The 18,788-nt window shown below is 38.8% G+C and overlaps 8 protein-coding genes and 2 long non-coding RNA genes across 10 annotated transcripts; all 10 read left to right on the top strand.

Annotated features, from left to right (window-relative positions):
- Window positions 1–110: 110 nt before the first annotated feature.
- LOC117571957 (lipopolysaccharide-induced tumor necrosis factor-alpha factor homolog) lies at window positions 111–1,195 on the top strand. The gene is made up of 3 exons (XM_034254457.2): window positions 111–455; window positions 517–652; window positions 726–1,195. The coding sequence occupies exons 1-3, from the start codon at window positions 221–223 to the stop codon at window positions 826–828; spliced, it is 474 nt and encodes a 157-aa protein (XP_034110348.1). The 5' UTR covers window positions 111–220; the 3' UTR covers window positions 829–1,195.
- A 1,901-nt stretch (window positions 1,196–3,096) lies between these two features.
- On the top strand, window positions 3,097–3,612 carry LOC127565723 (lipopolysaccharide-induced tumor necrosis factor-alpha factor homolog). The gene is made up of 2 exons (XM_052005740.1): window positions 3,097–3,331; window positions 3,395–3,612. The coding sequence occupies exons 1-2, from the start codon at window positions 3,207–3,209 to the stop codon at window positions 3,495–3,497; spliced, it is 228 nt and encodes a 75-aa protein (XP_051861700.1). The 5' UTR covers window positions 3,097–3,206; the 3' UTR covers window positions 3,498–3,612.
- Window positions 3,613–4,726: 1,114 nt separating this feature from the next.
- LOC117571968 (lipopolysaccharide-induced tumor necrosis factor-alpha factor homolog) lies at window positions 4,727–5,220 on the top strand. Its single transcript, XM_034254469.2, has 2 exons — window positions 4,727–4,918; window positions 4,979–5,220. Exons 1-2 carry the CDS (start codon window positions 4,794–4,796, stop codon window positions 5,079–5,081), a joined length of 228 nt encoding a protein of 75 aa, XP_034110360.1. The 5' UTR covers window positions 4,727–4,793; the 3' UTR covers window positions 5,082–5,220.
- Window positions 5,221–6,890: 1,670 nt separating this feature from the next.
- LOC127565725 (uncharacterized) lies at window positions 6,891–7,547 on the top strand. Its single transcript, XR_007955074.1, has 3 exons — window positions 6,891–7,001; window positions 7,111–7,277; window positions 7,334–7,547. It is a non-coding gene; the product is annotated as an uncharacterized LOC127565725 (long non-coding RNA).
- Window positions 7,548–7,769: 222 nt separating this feature from the next.
- Window positions 7,770–8,598, top strand: LOC127565724 (uncharacterized). The gene is made up of 2 exons (XR_007955073.1): window positions 7,770–8,068; window positions 8,125–8,598. It is a non-coding gene; the product is annotated as an uncharacterized LOC127565724 (long non-coding RNA).
- A 535-nt stretch (window positions 8,599–9,133) lies between these two features.
- LOC117571962 (lipopolysaccharide-induced tumor necrosis factor-alpha factor homolog) lies at window positions 9,134–9,908 on the top strand. The gene is made up of 3 exons (XM_034254462.2): window positions 9,134–9,349; window positions 9,407–9,542; window positions 9,694–9,908. Exons 1-3 carry the CDS (start codon window positions 9,184–9,186, stop codon window positions 9,797–9,799), a joined length of 408 nt encoding a protein of 135 aa, XP_034110353.1. The 5' UTR covers window positions 9,134–9,183; the 3' UTR covers window positions 9,800–9,908.
- A 29-nt stretch (window positions 9,909–9,937) lies between these two features.
- LOC117571969 (lipopolysaccharide-induced tumor necrosis factor-alpha factor homolog) lies at window positions 9,938–11,324 on the top strand. The gene is made up of 2 exons (XM_034254470.2): window positions 9,938–10,509; window positions 10,595–11,324. Exons 1-2 carry the CDS (start codon window positions 10,154–10,156, stop codon window positions 10,698–10,700), a joined length of 462 nt encoding a protein of 153 aa, XP_034110361.1. The 5' UTR covers window positions 9,938–10,153; the 3' UTR covers window positions 10,701–11,324.
- On the top strand, window positions 11,274–12,225 carry LOC117571958 (lipopolysaccharide-induced tumor necrosis factor-alpha factor homolog). The gene is made up of 3 exons (XM_034254458.2): window positions 11,274–11,502; window positions 11,560–11,689; window positions 11,754–12,225. The coding sequence occupies exons 1-3, from the start codon at window positions 11,274–11,276 to the stop codon at window positions 11,869–11,871; spliced, it is 477 nt and encodes a 158-aa protein (XP_034110349.1). The 3' UTR covers window positions 11,872–12,225.
- A 95-nt stretch (window positions 12,226–12,320) lies between these two features.
- On the top strand, window positions 12,321–14,008 carry LOC117571955 (transcription initiation factor TFIID subunit 7). The gene is made up of 2 exons (XM_034254453.2): window positions 12,321–12,576; window positions 12,643–14,008. The coding sequence occupies exons 1-2, from the start codon at window positions 12,490–12,492 to the stop codon at window positions 13,891–13,893; spliced, it is 1,338 nt and encodes a 445-aa protein (XP_034110344.1). The 5' UTR covers window positions 12,321–12,489; the 3' UTR covers window positions 13,894–14,008.
- A 393-nt stretch (window positions 14,009–14,401) lies between these two features.
- LOC117571959 (RING1 and YY1-binding protein A) lies at window positions 14,402–15,976 on the top strand. The gene is made up of 2 exons (XM_034254459.2): window positions 14,402–14,911; window positions 15,139–15,976. The coding sequence occupies exons 1-2, from the start codon at window positions 14,773–14,775 to the stop codon at window positions 15,450–15,452; spliced, it is 453 nt and encodes a 150-aa protein (XP_034110350.1). The 5' UTR covers window positions 14,402–14,772; the 3' UTR covers window positions 15,453–15,976.
- Window positions 15,977–18,788: the final 2,812 nt, after the last annotated feature.

Here is an 18,788-nt window from a genome sequence, read left to right as displayed (position 1 = left end):
TCTAATGGATACAGAAATATGTGTCGGCAACAACTATAGCGACGACGACGGACGAACGTTTTTTTTTTTTTGGAATATTGTATTTGCTTGTCGTTCACCAGTTTCGTGTCGATTCGCAAGCTGTGAAGACGAAAAAGTCGGAAGCAACAGCAGCAGAAACAGAATCCGAATCCGAATCGACAAGCAACAGTTGGGAGAACGAATCATCGTGAACGCAGCAATGGAAAAAGGCAAAATCGAAAACGAGCAGCCGCCAAGCTATGGCGATTTAGCGGGTGCTCCAACAATGCTACCACCACAGCAAATGCCACAGCCAATGCCGCAGCAAATGCCGCAAGCAATGCCACAAGGAATGATGCAACCGATGCCACAAGGAATGGTACAACCGATGCCACAAGGAATGCCACCACAACAAACCATCTTTCCCATGCAGCAACAACCTGTTTACATTCAGGGTTCGTTTTGGTTATTCGTTTGTTTTTAGTCACATATTGAATTGTTATTGTTTTGACACAGCACCAGCACCAAATTATTTGGGCGGCATGCCGACGATGGTAACGTGCCCCTCGTGCCACGCTCATCAGCAGAGCGTGGTCAGATATGACCCCAGCACGAAGACACATTTGATGGCGCTCCTTATTTGTATCTTGGGGTGAGTTGATGAGATTACGCAATCGTTGATGATGAGATTTTTAACTAATTCTAATTCTAATGAGGATGTTCAGTGGAATTTGTTGCTGTTGCATTCCCTACTGTATGGACTCCTGCCAGAATGCCGTACATCATTGCCGCAACTGCGGCGCCTACATTGGCACCTACCAAAACTAAATGAATGTGAAATGTGAACCAAAAACATAACCACAAAACCAATTTAATGTGCTTTTAATTGACACACTCTCTCGGACAGAAGTTCAACGAATGACAAGAGTGATATTATTGCGGTCAATTAATGCCGCAAGTTCTTATTAAAGTCACAAAGTTTCATATGCTTTCTTCGCCACCACGCGGCCTTGAACCACTCGAATGAACTCAAGATAAACAAAAAACAAATTTTACGATCAAATCAATAATAATAGCAAACACCTAAAACAAAGGAAACCCAAACAAAAACACTCATTTCTATGTGAAGCACAACGAATTATTACAAACTGTAATCAAATAAATAAATAAAATATGAAATGTATTAATATTATTTGCTATGTTTTATGCTAATTAAAATATAAACCGTTTGTTTTTTGTAAGACAACAAGTGGTATTCAGTGTTTGTATTCCCACAAGAGTGATGGAATACCCTAGGGTAAACAAATCTATGATTGTTTATTCTTAGAGTGCTTAGGGCGTGCCACATGTGCTTTGAATTTTGATAAATTCGCAAAGCTAACATAAGAGGTGCTCTGGGATCGCAGTGCTTCCGATTCCCACCACATTGTGGTGAGTATAGAAAAAAAAAACAACACGACGAAAAACATAAATTAAATGTCTTTCAAAATATATATGGAATGAAACCACAACGAATAAAAACAATCTATGCTAGAAACAATGCAGGGCAAAACTTTTGGACTACATTTATGCTAAAAGTAATTCCTTTAGTTTTGACAGTGCTATTCCTGTATACCCTCATACCTAATAGGCAAAAACAAGAAAAATTTAGCGCCAAAATTCCCGAGACGATATATGTAAATACATAAATTCAAATAAATACGTCTGTCAAAATGAGCATCTAGATTTTAGAGACTATAAGAGATAGATCTATATTTCTCTTTGACAGTATTGATTATATCGAAATAATTACATATGTGTATATTTCGGTATACTTTAGTATTTTTACGAATATTAATTTGGTATATTTGGCTTCTATTGAGAATAGGAACTCGACTATAGCACTCTTCTTTATATTCTATATTTTTTAAATTTTGCATGACGTCATATAACACGATACGAATTCGCTTTAATTTGCTAAGTTGTGCTAAGTAGTCGAGATAACGTTTGGCATGGAATAGCTACAGCTTGAAATGTGAAAGTAAAATAAATTATAGTTTAAAATGTTGAATAAGTAATATTACTAAAATTAAATTGAATTGAAATTACAAAGCTTAGAATTAGCTTAGAATTGTGTATTAAGACTAGTTACACCAATTGCATCTGCTTTAAATATTTGAAATCGTAATGAAAGTGTTTACACTAACTTCGAATCATTTAAACAGAATACAAAAGTAAAAAAAAACAACCAGAAAGAAGAAGACTATAAGATAGGAAAAGAAAATAAATAAGGGTGAATGAGAAAAATAATTCGACACAGGATGCATTGAAAAACTGTATTCTCGTAAATATTTAATTTTTATTCAATAATCAACTCAATGCTGACTGATCAAAAGATGTTGCGCACCTCAACAATATTTCAAAACGATAATGAATAGTTAGCAAGATATGACTTATTGGGGATATCAAAATCTTTCTGAAGAAAGTGTAGTTTGTCCCGACAAAGTTTTATTAAGCACATTTTTTTATGGGAATTCGTCAAATATGCTTATAGGTGGAACTTTTCAGGTATGATTCTTGAGCCTGAGATTTTTAACAACACTGAAATCAGATCTACGACTCAAATACACAACAATAAAATATTGTGTTGCCAGCAATATTTGTTTTTTTTGGCGGTTACAATTCATAATTATAGTTGCGGTCAGTTTGGATAAGCACTTAAATTATTTTTCTAATATTCGTAATTAACCACAACACTATTCAAAGTGGTTAGGATATACGGATTATATAAGTTAACAACAATGTTGACACAACAGAAGGTGGCTAAGTGCATCGACACCCGAAATGCACTCAGCCAATTCTGCAAGCTCTGCAAAGTCTGCAGAACATCCGCCACATGCCCTGGATCAGCACATCGATCGTGGGACACTTGCGCAACGCGGGATCGCAAGCAGCAGCGAGTGCCACATGCCCTGTGTCAGCACAATATCCATCGTGGGACACTTGCGCAACCAGCGCCAACGCGGGATCGTCAACAGCGACGGCAGCAGCGGTAGCGGCAGCGAAGGTTTCATTATAAGAATTAGAATTGATTTAAGTTAGTTCCATTTTTGTAACACAATAAAGCAAATCGCTTTTTTTTAACAAAACAAAGTCAACGATTTGTTAATTTATATAAGGCAGAAGGCGCATTACCGCTCCTAATCCGAGGGGAGCAAATTTGTAAAATGGAAGTTGGTCGTAAATCGTTCCGAGTGACGTGCCCCAACTGCAAATTGGAGGTGAAGACAGAAACGAGGGCGGAGACAACATTAACCACGCTTGCGACTACGATTTTGATGTGCATATTTTGGTAAGCAACCAATTCGAATATTTCAACTTGTTTAATAAAGTTAAATACATATTTGTGAGGCAGCTGCTGGATTTGCATTCCATTCGTGTATTGCACGGATTGCGCCAAGGACATCGAGCATACATGCCCCCTGTGCAAAAGACATATTGGCACCAACGAATGGTGAAACCGTTCAACATTAACATTAATATAACATTAATTAAAGGTGAAAAGTTCAAGCTGTTGTATTTATCTATGTCTTCTTTGCTTACCATTTAAATAAAATATTTTTGCTTCTGGAACACTTTGAAGATATTCAACAATACAAAAGTCTATATTATAAATGATGTTTCCCATCCGCATAATGGTATTGATATTCACACTGACAATGAATTACAGTGCCAAAAGGTTCACATGATTCCGTTCTGCTCTGTAAATATATATTTATTATAATTGCAGTCAGAATTTGATAAGAGTTTAATGCCGATGCCAGACAAAACCAATGTTTATCAAATATTCGTAAACTAATCTAACTTTACAGAAAGATCGCATCGATTTTGTAACTCGCTCTCGCTGTAAATTCGAGCGTTCTCAATGCCATACTATTGATGTTCTCGCTACTTTGGACGCTCTCAACGCTTCGAATTGCTTTGTCAATGTTGGGTGTTGCAGTTTAGTCTAGCTTTGGAGTTTGCTCGTTATCGTCAGATTTGTTATGACTGCTGCGTTTCTAATATGCTATTTAGTATACATACATCATAGTACTATATACCACATAGTATAATATATACCACAGTGTATAGTTGAATATTATTGCTTAAATTAAATTGCTGCTAGTTTAATATAGTATTAAGTATACATCATAGTATATAGTATATTATATACGGTATATACAATAGTATATAGTTTAGTAAATATGGTACATAGAATAGTAAGTATATATAAGTATATACACACACACATATTCAATAGAATTGTATTATATTGTATTGGATTGTATTGTTTTGAATTTTATTGTATAGCATTGTATTGTATTGTATTGTACGTATTGTTTCTGAATAGCTTAGCATCTCGTTGATTCAAACCAAATAAGCACTTCAGTGCTAAAAGTAAACTTGACAACTTAACATATCTGCTGAAGGAGAGGAATCCATAAGATTTGCTTAGAAGAAGAACTTGAAGCCCAATTTAAATGAATATTGCAATGACGATTAGAACAACAATACAAGTAAATCGCAACTTTATAAACTATGTATCATAATGATTGCAATAATTATGTTATGCGGGTCAAGCTGTATAATTAACAAATCTAGCTCTGGTGAGTTTTAATACATGTTTAAACTATTTTGTTTATATATTAACTGCACTGCACTATAACATTTAATACGGGCAGCTGCAGTTGTATATAAGGCAGCAGTTGCATTAACGCCTGACTTCTCAGACTGAACGGAGTCAAAATCGGGAAATTTAAAAAAGTCCTAAGATGAACGTTGGTCCAGAGTCGACTAGACTAGTGTGTCCTAACTGCCAGATGGAGGTGATGACTAAGGCGACGGCAATAACGACAACAAAAACGCATTTAATTGCGATTCTTATGTGCTTATTTTGGTAAGCAATCGAGTTGACTATACCAATTTATACATAGAGAATAATGGATTAATGTTGCAGCTGCTGGATTTGTGCTCCGGTGGTTTATTGCACGGACTGCGCCAGAAGCATCGAACACACTTGCCCCTCGTGCAACAACTATATTGGCACATACGATCGCTGATACTGCTATGAGATAATGTTTTAGGTTTTCGGATAAAGTGAGTCCAAAATAAATTAAAGCTGAAGACGTTAAGCTGTGCTAAATAATAATGTTTTCTATGTTTTTCACATAAATAAAATGGTGTTCAAAATTTTTAAAATCTTGTTATTGTCTAGTTAAGTTTACAGATTATTTTATATATAAAACATTGAGGTTTGTATAACAAGGTTATATGGTTAATAAACATACTAACAAGTAACGAAATAACTTTAACTATTACGCAACAATAAAGAATTATGGATGTTTTCCTTTTGTTGTGGGTTACTAAATATAATATAACTTTGAGTAAGTTTTTAAAAAAGTATATACAATGTGGGTACCTCTACTTGTGGATAAGGCAGTGGTTGCTGAGCTGACTGAGCGGGGTTAGGAACCAGAATTTAAGATTAACGTATGAAACCTACAGTCCTACTAGACTGTGAGATACCCACTACTAACTTAAAATTAAAGCAAAACATTGCAGTATTATTTTTAAAATAAATCCAAATAATATAAAGAAAATGTACAATTTTGGTGTATGAATGTATCCTAAATGTAAAATCTACACTAGAGTACAAAATAAACCCGATTATTATATATAATACTAAAATATACTAAAGACTACAATGTATATATGGATACACTCCGTAATTTAAAATCTACCATAAATATACCAGATTGTTATTTCATATATATAATGATATATTAACGAAACACTCTAAGCTATTATGCAAAATTAAAGGAGTACAGATGTTTTTTTCGATGTGGTTCAGATGTATAACTAATACATATGTGGTAAGTTTGGTTGTTTAAAATACTTTCTTAACATATCGACCACTGCTAAAAAAAACATTTTATGTGGGTAGCTGCACTAGTATATAAAGCAGAAGTTTCATTATCGACTGACTTGTCAGACTGAAAGGATTTAAAACCGGAAACTTTAAGAAAGCAGTAAGATGAACGTTGGTCCAGAATCGACTAGGCTGGTGTGTCCCCAATGCAGGATGTCTATTAAGACTATAACTACTCAAACATCTTCAAGTAGAACGCATATGATTGCTCTTCTTATGTGTTTAGTTGGGTAAGCAATCGCATCGAATATTCCAAGTTATAGAGAGTAATCAATTAGTGTTACAGCTGTTTTCTCTGTGCTCCATGTGTGTATTGCACCGATTGCGCCCGAGACACCGATCACAATTGCCCCTCCTGCAAAAACTATATTGGCACATACAAACGCTGATGCTGCTATGAGATAATGTTTTCGGGTAAAGTGAGTGCTACTCAAAAATTAATCAGAGCTGGAGAGTTCGAGCTGTTCTAATTAATTAGCTTTACATAATTTATCTTTGTCACTTAAATAAGACGTTCAAAAAATCCAAAATCTTGTTATCGTCTAGTTAAGTTAAAGATTATTTTATATAATATATAAAACATTGAAGTTTGTATAACAAGGCGCAATCGTGTCATATGTTGGTAATAAACAAATTAACAAGTAACGAAATAACTTTAACTATTGCACCACAACTTTGAGTGAGTTTTTAAGAAAGTTTATACAATGTGGGTACCTCTACTTTTAGATAAGGCAACGGGGTTAAGTCGAATCTGCTAGACGGTGAGATACCCGCTACCCATTTTCAATAAAAGCGGAATTGCGGAATTATTTATAAAATAATTCAAATTAATATAACGCAAGAAAACTCAAATATACTAAAAGTAAGTAAGTAATATATGAATATATTTTGCAATTTAAAATCTATCACAGAGTACAAATGTGTCAGACTATAATTTTATACATAGAATACTCAAATATATATATATAAATAAAATATTATTCAAAATTTTAGGAGTACAGATGTTTATTTTGTTGTGATTCAGATGTATAACTAATATGATACATATGTGGTGAGTTTGGTTTTTTAAAATACTTTCTTCACATATCCACCACTGCTAAAAAAACATATAAAGTGGGTAGCTGTACTAGTATATAGAGCATAAGTTTCATTATTCTCAGACTGAACGAATTTCAAAACGGGAAGTTTAAGAAAGCTTTAAGATGAACGTTGGTCCAGAATCGGTTAGGATGGAGTGTCCCCAATGCAAGGTGTCAATTTCGACTAAAACTACTCCAAAGGCATCAAATAGAACGCATCTGCTTGCTCTTCTTATGTGTGTATTTTGGTAAGCCAATACATTGAATATTTCAAGTTATAGAGAGTAATCATTTAGAGTTATAGGTGTTGTTGCTGTGCTCCATTTCTGTATTGCACCGAATGCGCCCGAGACGTCAATCACACTTGCCCCTCCTGCAACCACTATATTGGCACATACCAACGCTGATGCTGCTATGAGATAATGTTTTCGAGTAAAGTGAGTTCGTGGAGTGAGTGGAGAATTCGAGCTGCTCTAATTAATTAGTTTTTCATAATTTATGTTTGTCACTTAAATAAAATGGTCAAAAAATCAAAAATCTTACTATCGTCTAGTTAAGTTAAAGATTATTTTATATAATATATAAAACATTGGGGTTTGCATAACGAGGCGCAACCGTATCATATATGGGTAATACACATACAAATATGTAGGGAAACAACTTTAACTATTAAATCTTCAACCCAGAGAAATTAGAAGTGAAACACTTTAAACTATTATGTTAACTAGACGTTAAATTTTTGTGGGTCAAGCTGTATAATTAATTCATATAACTGTGGTGAGTTTGTTTGTTCAAACTACTTTCTTAATATAGTTACATTTAAAATGCACTCGTATATTGACCAGAAGTTTCATTATCGCCTGACTTCTCAGACTGAACGGATTTAAAAACGGGAACTTTAAGAAAGCTGTAAGATGAACGTTGGCCCAGAATCGACTAAACTGGTGTGTCCCACTTGCCAGGTGACGATTACGACTAAAACGACTCCAAGATCTTCAAGTAGAACTCATCTGATTGCTATTCTTATGTGTGCAGTTGGGTAAGCAATCGCATCGAATATTCCAAGTTATAGAGAGTAATCAATTTGTGTTACAGCTGTTGTCTCTGTGCCCCATTTCTGTATTGCACCGAATGCGCCCGAGACATCGATCACACTTGCCCCTCCTGCAACAACTATATTGGCACATACAAACGCTGACAATGCTGACAATGAAATAGTAAATTATGAGTGCTACCCAAAAATTTATCAAAGGTGAAGAGTTCACGCTGTTCTGATCAATTATGTTTTCTATGTTAGTTGCTTAAATAAAATGTTCTGGCTTCTCGCTTACTTTAAACATTTTCAGAGTGATTCATTTAACACAATAAGCAAAAACTTGCAATATGAGGTTCAGTTGAAGTTAAAGATTATTTCTATATAATATTGAAGTGTCACAGCAAACATCTCTTATATTTTATAAGAACAAAAAAAAATACTTTTGTGGATCACAGATTCAGATGAATTTCAATTTGTCAGCGTTAATGTCCTGAGTAATTATTAAAAATTTAAAAATATACGTATTTAACTAACATGGTGTTTCATAACTCAATATTCTAAACCATAAAAATAAAGCAAGCTCTCTTAATGTGTTTGCCCAGCTGGAAATGAAAAAGCCAGAAATACAGAATAAATGCACAACTTAAATATACAAGTTAGAAAAATTTCTACTCAAAGGTTTTCTACTTAACATATATGATTTACTTCAGTCTAAAATATAATTGATTTTCATAAAATAATGTGATGTGATTAAGGATTATTGAAGAGTCCAATTTATTTATTCGTAAGATTTAAACAACTTTTTAACCAAGTTAAGATATTTATCAGACTTGTAATAAAATTAAAGAATATTTTTATTGAGTGGATAATATACTCAATATTTTTTAAAAGAAACAGCGATACGATCTCGCTGATCAGATTTCATTGATCGTCTACTACGCGCAGCAGAAAAGTTGTTAGTTGGCAGGCAACATTTGCAAAGCTTTTTTTTGGCTGTGTTGCTGCAACATGTTAGTTGGGCACAATGTTGCTGAGATATAAACGCAATAGATAGGCGGTGAGTACACAGCAAATGCTTAGTTATCAACGGCACTCAACTCAAAGCGGATAAATTCAGCATGCAGTCGAACTTGCAACACAACGTGGCCATAAACTATCAGTATCAGCCGCAGCCACCGACACAGACGCACATGTTGCCCCCACAACCGCCGAGCTATGATCAGGCGACACATGTGCAAATGTTGCAACCAGCCAGAGCCACAACGCAGGTGATTGTCATACAACGTAAGTAAGCCCTAAAGTGTTGTTGTTGCAGCTGTGTTGCAAGTTGTGCATTTGCAGAGGAAGCCCCTCCAGCTGTTGGTCCCGATGCCTGTTTCATCACGTGCCCCTATTGCCATGTGCGGAAGCTGACGCGCATCGAGTATTCGCCCGGTGTGCGGACTCATTGCATGGCCGGTGTCTTGTGTCTTGTGGGGTAAGTGTGTTTGTTTTCTTATCTCGGATTTCGAATCTCACTTGGATATGATATCTTATCAGCTGCGAGTGTGTGGGTGTGTTTGGACTTTTCCTAATTTATTTTTTTATTTTTTGTTGATGCTGCAATCTTGAATCTGGGCTGTCAACAGGCTTTGGTGTTTCGCCTGTTTGCCGTACTGCGCCACAAGCTGCATGAATGCGCATCATTTCTGCGGCAATTGCAACAAATTTGTGGGCGTCTATAATCGCGATTAACAATTTGCCAATTACCGATTGCTGCAAAACAATAAACATAAACAATATCCCCCAAATACTTGAACATTACTTCATAGTTGTTGAGATACACAGATACACAGATACACATACAAATACACAGCCACAGACACAAACACTCTCGCCGTAAGGTAAACAAATAAAGCACACACTCAGCAGAAAGCTTTCGCTGACAAAACAGAAGAGGAAGAGCGAAACCTACCACAAAGCTGACTGCGCCAACGGCTTTTTATTGATAAGCGAAACCAATTGGGTGCGTTCATTGCGTTCAGCTTTTCATGGCTATTTCGTGAGCTGTCGAACTCGTCATATTGTCGCCTCAGTCATAGCCCGATAATGGAACCCGTCTACCCAAAAGCACCGCTCGAGGAGCCCAAAACGGTTACCGGTCAAGTGCATGAGCAGCCGCAAGTCGAGCAACAGCGTCTGTTGCCACCCACTTACGATCAGGCAACTGCAGCACCGGCACAGACCTCGGGACCGGGAGTAACAGCAACTGGAACTGCGATTCCAGCAGTGACCACTGGACCATCGACCACACAGCACACGGTGATTGTGGTGCCTGGCTCGGCGTATGGACCCGAACCGCAGGATGTGCAGTGTCCTTATTGTCACAATTATACACGCACTCGGGTCTCGTATCGTCCGAATTCACGCACACATCTTATTGCGCTGCTGCTCTGCCTGTTTCAGTGAGTAATCAATCGGCTCGCTGAGCTGATAAATGCTGATAAGTAAGAAGTACAACTACAACTGCTTTTACGATAACTGCTTTAGGCTGTGGTGCTGCGTCTGCTTGCCGTACTGCATTTCCAGCTGCATGAACACCAATCACTATTGCGGCATGTGCGACCAATACTTGGGCACCTACTTGCGCAAGTAAATCCCAGCGAACGGAAGTGACGAGAAACCAGAAGAAGAAGAAGAAGCAAAGAGATAGATACAAAAGTGCTGCTAATTACACACATACACATACACCTGCTTTGTATACCTAAGATAAATCGTTGAAATACATTGTTTAGTTAGTTTTATCTGAATTTCGTGTTCTCCAACCAACTGAAGATTGCCAAAGTTGTGCAGTTAGCTTTTAAGCTCACTCTCTCGCTCCCACACGGATCAGCGCAGAGCTCATTTTGCTTATTGGCAGCATAACTCGACTTTAGTCGCGTGTTGAAAGCGCAGCGAGGCAGACGACGAAGTGGAGTTGCGCAAAGAGCGAACAGATCGGCAAGCAAACGTGTGCAGAGAGAGAACAGTGGAGAGAGCGAACGTGTATAGAGAGAGCAAACAGTCGAAAGAGAGAGCTGGTCTATTAAGCCATCGCTGCAGCTTGACGTACCTGCAAATTAGCAAAGCAAACAAAGCTCTTTTTTTATTTAGTGGCTGTGATTCACTCTTGTTGAAGTTGCTGCTGAACTTCGTACCTAAGCCAAACAGTTCCAAGCCAGAGTCGGACATGGATCAAAAGCGTGCCATGCTTTATCCACAAGTGGATTTCAACACCCCACCAAGCGCACCATTGGCAACGCCAGCCGTTGGTCCCATTGAGGCACCGCCATCATACGATGTGGCAACTGCAGCTCAACCAGCTCCAGTGATTGTTGTGAATGCTCAGCCACTGCCCCAGCAACAACAACAACATCAACATCAACCACAACAACTGGAGCCCACAATTGTGCCAGCAGGTAAATTGCGATATGAACAAATTGCAATGGAATATGGCTGACTCTCCATCTTTATAGCTCCCTCCAATTTGGGTCCCAATCCCTGTCGGGTGCTGTGCCCCGCTTGTGGCGTCCAAAAAACAACGCGCATGACGCACACAGCCAATGCACGCACTCACCTGGCTGCAGCACTAATCTGCCTCGTGGGGTAAGTACTATACAATGTATGTAGTATAGAAATCTATTTCTAACTTTTACGTTCATTCTTTCAGCTGGTGTGTCTGTGCCTGCTTTGTTCCCTATTGCATGAACAGCTGCCGCACAGGCAACCATTATTGCCGCAAGTGCAACACTTTTCTGGGCGTCTACAATCCGAAAGGCGTCAAGTGATGGCGATTACGAGAGATGCGCACGATTAAAATATAAGATTAGATAAGCTATACTTAGACTGGCCACATCAGCTGATTATTGTTTTAACTATTTGTAATTAAATATGTATACACAAACACACACATACCTGCTGCCATAACAGCTTCCATCTGAAGAAACAAACAAGTCGTGGCTTGGCGCTCTCTGCTGTTGGCGGCCTTAAGCTCCATTTGTAGTATATTGCGTAGGCGCAATGCGGCAGCTTTACTGTGGGGCTATTAACTAAAACCATTCACGGTAGAAGTGCGATGAAGCACACAACACACATCATAATACACAAACATTATTAAACATAAAAAAAAATTTTAAAAAAACGAGCACAATTACACTTCCACTTTTTGTCGCGCGCACTTTGATTCGGTAATTGGCGTTGCCAGACGCGAAAAATTGTTTTGGCAACACTTGCCTGTGCTCCAATTGGACTATCGCGATACTGGCAGAATTGTTTGTGTGAATACATTGTGGTGTTTTTGACAATTCAATTTGCTGTCACACTGCTTAGTCTTGGTGTAATTCCGGATGCGTGTTTATATTTATTTAATGTTTCGTAAATAGTTTATCCAAATTAATTAGTGCAGTATGTTTGAAAAGAAAAAACAGGCCGAGCACAAGCCCAGAGACGATGGCATTGAGCTGGAGAATCAGTTTATTATGCGGTTTCCGAAGGTACGCCAAAATGCTTTGTTTACATTCTAGAAATGTCTCAATTTTTATCTGGTCTTTTTCGATTAGCATCTTGCGAATGCTGTGCATGAATCAATACAAGCTGGCACTGTTAAGGATCGATTGAGCATTCAGCTGGATCAGGATCTGCGCTATGGCGAAGTGCGTCTAGATGACCAGTTGCTGTATGCCAAAATCGTGGACTTGCCCACAGTGATGGAGAGCTACAAGACGATTGATAACAAGAGTTTCTACAAGTCAGCTGATATTTGCCAGCTGCTAATCTGCAAGGAGGAGCCCGAGGATGAGACGGAGAAGGAATCACCCAACAAGAACAAGAAGAAGGATCCCAATAAGGTGGACAAGAAGTATTTGTGGCCACACGGTATAACGCCGCCTTGCAAGAACGTAAGAAAGCGGCGCTTCCGCAAGACACTGAAAAAGAAGAACGTAGAGACGCCGGAGATCGAGAAGGAAGTGAAGCATTTGCTGCGCATCGACAACGAAGCTGTGCGCGTCGACTACGAGATCATCAATGAGGAGGACAAACCGAGTGATGAGCTGGATCAGTCCGACATTAAGGTGTACAACGAGGCAGACGAAGATATGCAAGATGACACGATGCATGCCAGCGACAAGACGGTCAATGAAAGTGCTTCGCAACGTGACATCAACGTGGAGTCAGATGACGAAGAGACGAGCAACTTTGATACCCATCGTGCTCCCAATATGGGCGTGGCGGCACATGACATTTTCGGCGAGGAAGTGTCCACAACAGATGATGAAGATGAGCCCACAATGCCAGGCAACGAGTCGCGCCCGCAGCGTCACGAACTCGAGGAGTCTTCTCGTCTTTCTGCCGACGATTCGCGTATGTCAGATTTCTTTGGAGCCAGCGGCAGCGGCGGTGCCGGCGCCAACAGCAGCGTCAAGATTGAGGACAACGAGTTCAACAAGTCTATGTTTGGACGTGAGGGTAGCAGCCCCAAGCTGAGTGCAGCAGGCTCTAGTTCTAATCTTGCTGCACCGAGTGGCTTCTATGATAATCAAATGAGCAAGCGCGAAGAGTTCGAGAATCTTGATTTCATGGATGAACCTCAACCGCAATACACACAGCAACAAATACATGAGAAGATTAATCAGCTTACCCGACAAATTGCCGATCTGAAGGCGCAACAATCGCAGAAATCCACCGAGATTGCTTCTATTCAGAATAACACATTGAAGCAGCGGATGCAGGAGACGCTTGACAATCTGTATACTCAGGTCATTGAACGCGAACTGGAGCTGAAGGACTTCGAGACAATGCTTGAGCAATGAAATTTTATTTGAAGCATTTTTATTAGTTAAGAGAATTTAAAGTTAAGTTGAAATTCATGAAAAATTTTTGATGGCAAATATTAAAACTTATTATCAAAACCTATATTACTTTAAATTAATTAATTGAGCGCAAAAAAACAACCAAATATTTTTATTTCATACATATCTCTTTTTTAAATTATTTAGTGTAAATTCAATACCATAAAACCAAAAAATTGGATACATATGTTTATACAGTGGATTAAATGTAGGATATCTCTTTAAGATGGTAATTACTTTTATGTAGATATTATTATTATTTTAAATAGCAACAATGACTGAAATAAAGGCAATACAATTGTTAATAACAATGGTAACGACATATTTTATAAAATACCAAAAGTGCATTGGCGTAGTATGTGCATATACCAGCTCATTTGCGATTTATCACAAATACACGATGATTTGCTTATCGATGTTCCAAACCGACGATGTATCGATAGGTTGGACGGTAGTTCAGCAACATTTTGTGTTTATTCTCGCGTCACATACGGCAACTCCGCAACAATTTTCTATTTGGCAAGAAGAAATTGCAGAGGTTTTTCATACGAAAAACGCAGTTATATATTGCCAAAAACACATTAATGGATTGCTAACAAGGTGCCAGAGTGAACATATTGTGTCAGCGAGGACGCTGCAGTGACCGTTTGCGAGCATATCTCCAACAAGAGCAGCCACAACAACAGTAGCAAGCAAGCAGTCGCAGCAGTAACAACAACAACAACATCCAATACAATTGCAAAAACAACACACACAAAAAAGAAAAAACGAAGAGAAAAAGAGAAATAAAAGTCGGCCAGCTGCATTTGACATCATTTAGGGGCAGCGGCGCTATTTATTATGGACAAGAAATCATCGCCCGTGCGACGACAAAAGCGCCAAGCGAAAGTAATCGAGGAGAACTTCTGGGACTGCAGCGTCTGCACGTACAGGAACTCAGCGGAGGCGTTCAAGTGTCGCATGTGTGACGTGAGGAAAGGTGAGTGACCTCGATTGCACGGCAACTGCGACAGCGAAGCCAGCAGAGATGCCAGCGTCACATTTGAATTGCGATGAAGGACAGACGCAAATGGGTCGTCGCTGAGTAATTTGCAAATACTCAATTGCTCATTGTCGATGTATTCACACAGTCTCAACACACTCTTATTGTACTCATTAGTTATGCACGTTACTCATATATTGTTTTTTGTGTCTTTTCGGTGGCAGGCACTTCCACGCGTAAGCCACGCCTCAACTCGGCGCTAGTCGCACAGCAGGCGGCCACATTGCCGGGCGCCAGTGGCAACATGCCCAACGGCAAACCGGCGTCGAGTTCGCGACATGGCAGCGGGCACGACAGACAACGGCACAAACGTTATCCAGCCCGCTTGAAGAACGTGGATCGGTCCACGGCGCAAACACGTGAGGTGACCGTCAATTCGGTCACGGTCTTTATCACAGAATACAAGGCCAAGCCGGTGAGCAGTCGACGCGAGTCGAGCGAACAGAGTTTCAGCGAGAGCAACGACAGCAGGAGTTAGGCTTAATCCTCCCTCTCATCACTCTCTATCTAATTTATATATATAAGCAAAAGGGCAATTTTTGTGTTCCCATTTTTATTTTGTTTGTTCTCTATATGCTCGAGATATAGATGATCTTTTACCCCTTCGCCTTCCTCTCAACATTGCCCACTACCCTTCCTCCCCCTCTATATACGAAATCCAATGTCGTCTAAGTGTACAACTAAAAATTGTAAATTCTAATAATAGGCCTAAGTACAATTGTAAATCTATAGCCTGTTCTTAAGTTAGCAAGTATTAAGCGATCTTCATGTTCAAATTATTCCCAAAAAAAAAAAAGAAAACACACACAGAAGCAGCTGCCACAGCATCAATGAGGCAAATAGCAAAATCAAAAACAAAGAATTCTTCCAAAATTGTACAGCAAACAAAACACACAGAAGATTTGCACCGCTTTTGTAGCTGATAACTGCATTTAAATGACGCTGTGGTCTGCTAGAAAAAAAAAAACGAAAAACAAAACAAATTCTCATAACAATTTCGAATGTGAAGTCGACTACTTTGTACATATTATATTTTCAAAAAACAAAATGGAAAAAAACGCTGATGATAAGAAATGAAAAACTGTCTCGTATTGTAATATTTGATTCCTAATTTATTGAATTGTAAGCGCAGCGTATTCGTACGCATACATAAACATTAATGTTATACAAGTCTATTGTTTTGATAAGTGTCAAATTAAAGTGTAATTTGAGTTATTAGTACAAGCAAGCAGAAAAATGTTCACATCACGCCCATTGAATGGGCAGACTTATTGACGCCTCTCTCTCTCTGTCTCTGTTTATGCAACTTGCGGCTTGCAACAGATCAAATAACCAAGCTCAAGAATGTATTTCTTAACTTCTTTCCCCACTAGCCCCATTAAATGGTTTTCTTTATTAGTATATTTTCGATATTATAATTTTTTTTGTATTGTATTATACTTGTTAATGTATTTTAATTTACTAACTTGAGTTGCCTAGTTAACATAATTGCTGCATGACAACGAACCTAACGAAATATGGCGCACGCATGTGAATAATAAACATAGAAAATTTGCTAATTTAATTAATTTTGTATACAAAGACTGATTAAGCAAAAATACCACAAGAACCCAATATATAGACGACATACATATATCTCTATAACGATAGCCCACAACAAACACACTCGTTTATTCAGTTGGTTTCTGTTTTTTGCCATAGGAGAGTAAACTACAATAACAATAGTAACAAGAACAGCAAAAACAATTTTTGTACTTTACAGCAACAATTTATAGCGTAAAATGATTAGATGAATCAAAACAGATTTTGATACAGTTTTTAGTAACGAATTAAGTAGATATGCATGTAATTTACAAAGGATTCCTTCACACACTCACACACACACACACATTGCTAAGCCCTGCAGTCAGTAAGTTGCTAAAAAGCTTTCACACACACACACACTCACTCGAATAGAAATAAAAGCTCATTGAAAACTGCCGGACTGAGTACGATAGTAAAAAACAATAAATAAATAAATAATTACAAACACCAATCAAGCAACCAACAACAAATACAACTTCCAACAAAATAGTAAAAATATAATAACAACAGTAAATGGCAGCTTACAATTTTTTAATAAGTATTTAAAGTTCATAGTTTACATACTTAGCAAACAATATACAAAAAAAAAAAAGAAAAACGAATAAATGAATTATAGCAAACAAATAAAAACAAAAGAATTGTAACAAGATTAATTAAAAGCACACACACAACAATTTAAAAAAAAAAAACAAAAAATAAACATTTCAAATTGTGTAAAGCATAAAGTTTTAAATAAATTTCAAAAACTAAACTCAAAACAAAAAAAGAAAGAAAAGAAAAGAACGTGTGACTTTAAAGCAGCCTCCAAATTGAACCCCCAACTTGCCTCCCTCTTTATCTCTCTGTCTGTGTGTGTGTGTGCATCATCTGTATCTGCTTCTAGCCTGGCACAGTTGTGCCACATCGCCAGCGCCATCTCTAGCTACGCCTTTGGCAGCTGCCTCAACTTTCGCACGCTTCGCAAATAAATTACAAATTGTTTCGTTCCAGCAGCGCGTCGCTGCCTTTGCCTCTGCCTCTGCTGCATTGCTACTACTTACACACTGTGCTTGTGCCACACCCCACAGCACAGTCCACACTCCACACCCCCCTCCACCTCCACCAACCCCACTACACTTGCTTGCTGCCCCAACAATTCGTTTCAGTCGACGCTGACATTCGAAAATTTCGTTCGCTTTTCTCTAAAATGTTAAAATTCACAAGTCCTCCTCTCGCTCTTTCTGTATGTGTGTGTGTGTGTGTGTCTCGCTCTGTCCGCTCGTCTGTCTATCCCTGACTTGCCTCAGGGGATGAGATGTGTAGTGTGTGTATGTGTGTGTGTGTGTGTGTTCTTTTGGGGGGTTGTGTTCTATGTGTGTGTGTGTGTGTGTTTGCCTCGAGTCTCGAGTCGAGTCGAGTCCTGGTGCCGGCTAGCACAGAGAACTTGCGTTATCAGCGACGCTCGGTGCGCTTATCTTTTTCATGTACGTTGTACGTTCTATTCGTTCGCTTCGTCGTTGCCTCGTTCATTTGTGCGTCCTTCGCTTGCCCCCACTCCACCTCCCGTGCCTCCTTTTGCCTTCTTATCCGTTTGTTTGTCCGTGCTTCCGACTCGTCTGTGCGACCGTCCGCACATCCTGCTCCACCCTAACTGCTGTTGCCTGCTCCCCTACCTCCCTTCTTCCCATCTCTGGACTGCCTTTGTTACACTTGCCGCTCCCCATGTGCGTGTGTGTGTGTGTGTGTGTGTGTGTGTGTGTGTGTAGTTGTTCCTGTATTTGTATTTGTGTCGTAGTCAGCAACAAAAATGTGCAGCATTTGGAAAATGTGTTAGAGCAACTCCGTTTTTGGGATGCCTGCTGACTGGTCTAAAGTTGTACATGACGCATACGCCGCATTGGCCGCCAGCGCGATCGTCAACACACACACACACACACACACACACACACACACACACACACACACACACACACACACACTGGACGCTGAACACTGGACAACAGAAAAGCCTTTAGTTTGCTTGAGAGCTGGGAGGAAATCTCATCCCAATGTAATCCCAGCAAGTAACTTGAGCGCTTTATGGCACGTGTACGAAGGCAAAACGATACGAAAGGAATGTGTGTGTTGGTGTGTGTGTGTGTGTGTGTGTGGCAGCCACTTCGTCCGTTTTAAAGCTCTGCCGCTTCGCACTTTAAGCTCAGCCAAGAGTTTTAAAGTTTTGCGCGTTTTCGGCATTATCCGTTTTAATTAC

This window comes from Drosophila albomicans, chromosome 3, assembly GCF_009650485.2.
Source record: "Drosophila albomicans strain 15112-1751.03 chromosome 3, ASM965048v2, whole genome shotgun sequence".
Classification (NCBI taxonomy): Eukaryota; Metazoa; Arthropoda; class Insecta; order Diptera; family Drosophilidae; genus Drosophila; species Drosophila albomicans.
This window is presented reverse-complemented; position numbering and strand designations above follow the sequence as displayed.

Excerpts from the sequence above, each read along its gene's own strand:
- LOC117571957 (XM_034254457.2), top strand. The coding sequence starts at position 221 with ATGGAAAAAGGCAAAATCGAAAACGAGCAGCCGCCAAGCTATGGCGAT. Across the intron at positions 456-516 it reads ACAACCTGTTTACATTCAGG|CACCAGCACCAAATTATTTG; the intron begins GTTCGTTTTGGT and ends GTTTTGACACAG. Across the intron at positions 653-725 it reads CTCCTTATTTGTATCTTGGG|TGGAATTTGTTGCTGTTGCA; the intron begins GTGAGTTGATGA and ends GAGGATGTTCAG.
- LOC127565723 (XM_052005740.1), top strand. The coding sequence starts at position 3,207 with ATGGAAGTTGGTCGTAAATCGTTCCGAGTGACGTGCCCCAACTGCAAA. Across the intron at positions 3,332-3,394 it reads ATTTTGATGTGCATATTTTG|CTGCTGGATTTGCATTCCAT; the intron begins GTAAGCAACCAA and ends TTTGTGAGGCAG.
- LOC117571968 (XM_034254469.2), top strand. The coding sequence starts at position 4,794 with ATGAACGTTGGTCCAGAGTCGACTAGACTAGTGTGTCCTAACTGCCAG. Across the intron at positions 4,919-4,978 it reads ATTCTTATGTGCTTATTTTG|CTGCTGGATTTGTGCTCCGG; the intron begins GTAAGCAATCGA and ends TTAATGTTGCAG.
- LOC117571962 (XM_034254462.2), top strand. The coding sequence starts at position 9,184 with ATGCAGTCGAACTTGCAACACAACGTGGCCATAAACTATCAGTATCAG. Across the intron at positions 9,350-9,406 it reads GCAGGTGATTGTCATACAAC|AGGAAGCCCCTCCAGCTGTT; the intron begins GTAAGTAAGCCC and ends GTGCATTTGCAG. Across the intron at positions 9,543-9,693 it reads GGTGTCTTGTGTCTTGTGGG|GCTTTGGTGTTTCGCCTGTT; the intron begins GTAAGTGTGTTT and ends GGCTGTCAACAG.
- LOC117571969 (XM_034254470.2), top strand. The coding sequence starts at position 10,154 with ATGGAACCCGTCTACCCAAAAGCACCGCTCGAGGAGCCCAAAACGGTT. Across the intron at positions 10,510-10,594 it reads CTGCTGCTCTGCCTGTTTCA|GCTGTGGTGCTGCGTCTGCT; the intron begins GTGAGTAATCAA and ends TAACTGCTTTAG.
- LOC117571958 (XM_034254458.2), top strand. The coding sequence starts at position 11,274 with ATGGATCAAAAGCGTGCCATGCTTTATCCACAAGTGGATTTCAACACC. Across the intron at positions 11,503-11,559 it reads GCCCACAATTGTGCCAGCAG|CTCCCTCCAATTTGGGTCCC; the intron begins GTAAATTGCGAT and ends CCATCTTTATAG. Across the intron at positions 11,690-11,753 it reads GCACTAATCTGCCTCGTGGG|CTGGTGTGTCTGTGCCTGCT; the intron begins GTAAGTACTATA and ends TCATTCTTTCAG.
- LOC117571955 (XM_034254453.2), top strand. The coding sequence starts at position 12,490 with ATGTTTGAAAAGAAAAAACAGGCCGAGCACAAGCCCAGAGACGATGGC. Across the intron at positions 12,577-12,642 it reads TTATTATGCGGTTTCCGAAG|CATCTTGCGAATGCTGTGCA; the intron begins GTACGCCAAAAT and ends TTTTTCGATTAG.
- LOC117571959 (XM_034254459.2), top strand. The coding sequence starts at position 14,773 with ATGGACAAGAAATCATCGCCCGTGCGACGACAAAAGCGCCAAGCGAAA. Across the intron at positions 14,912-15,138 it reads CATGTGTGACGTGAGGAAAG|GCACTTCCACGCGTAAGCCA; the intron begins GTGAGTGACCTC and ends TTTCGGTGGCAG.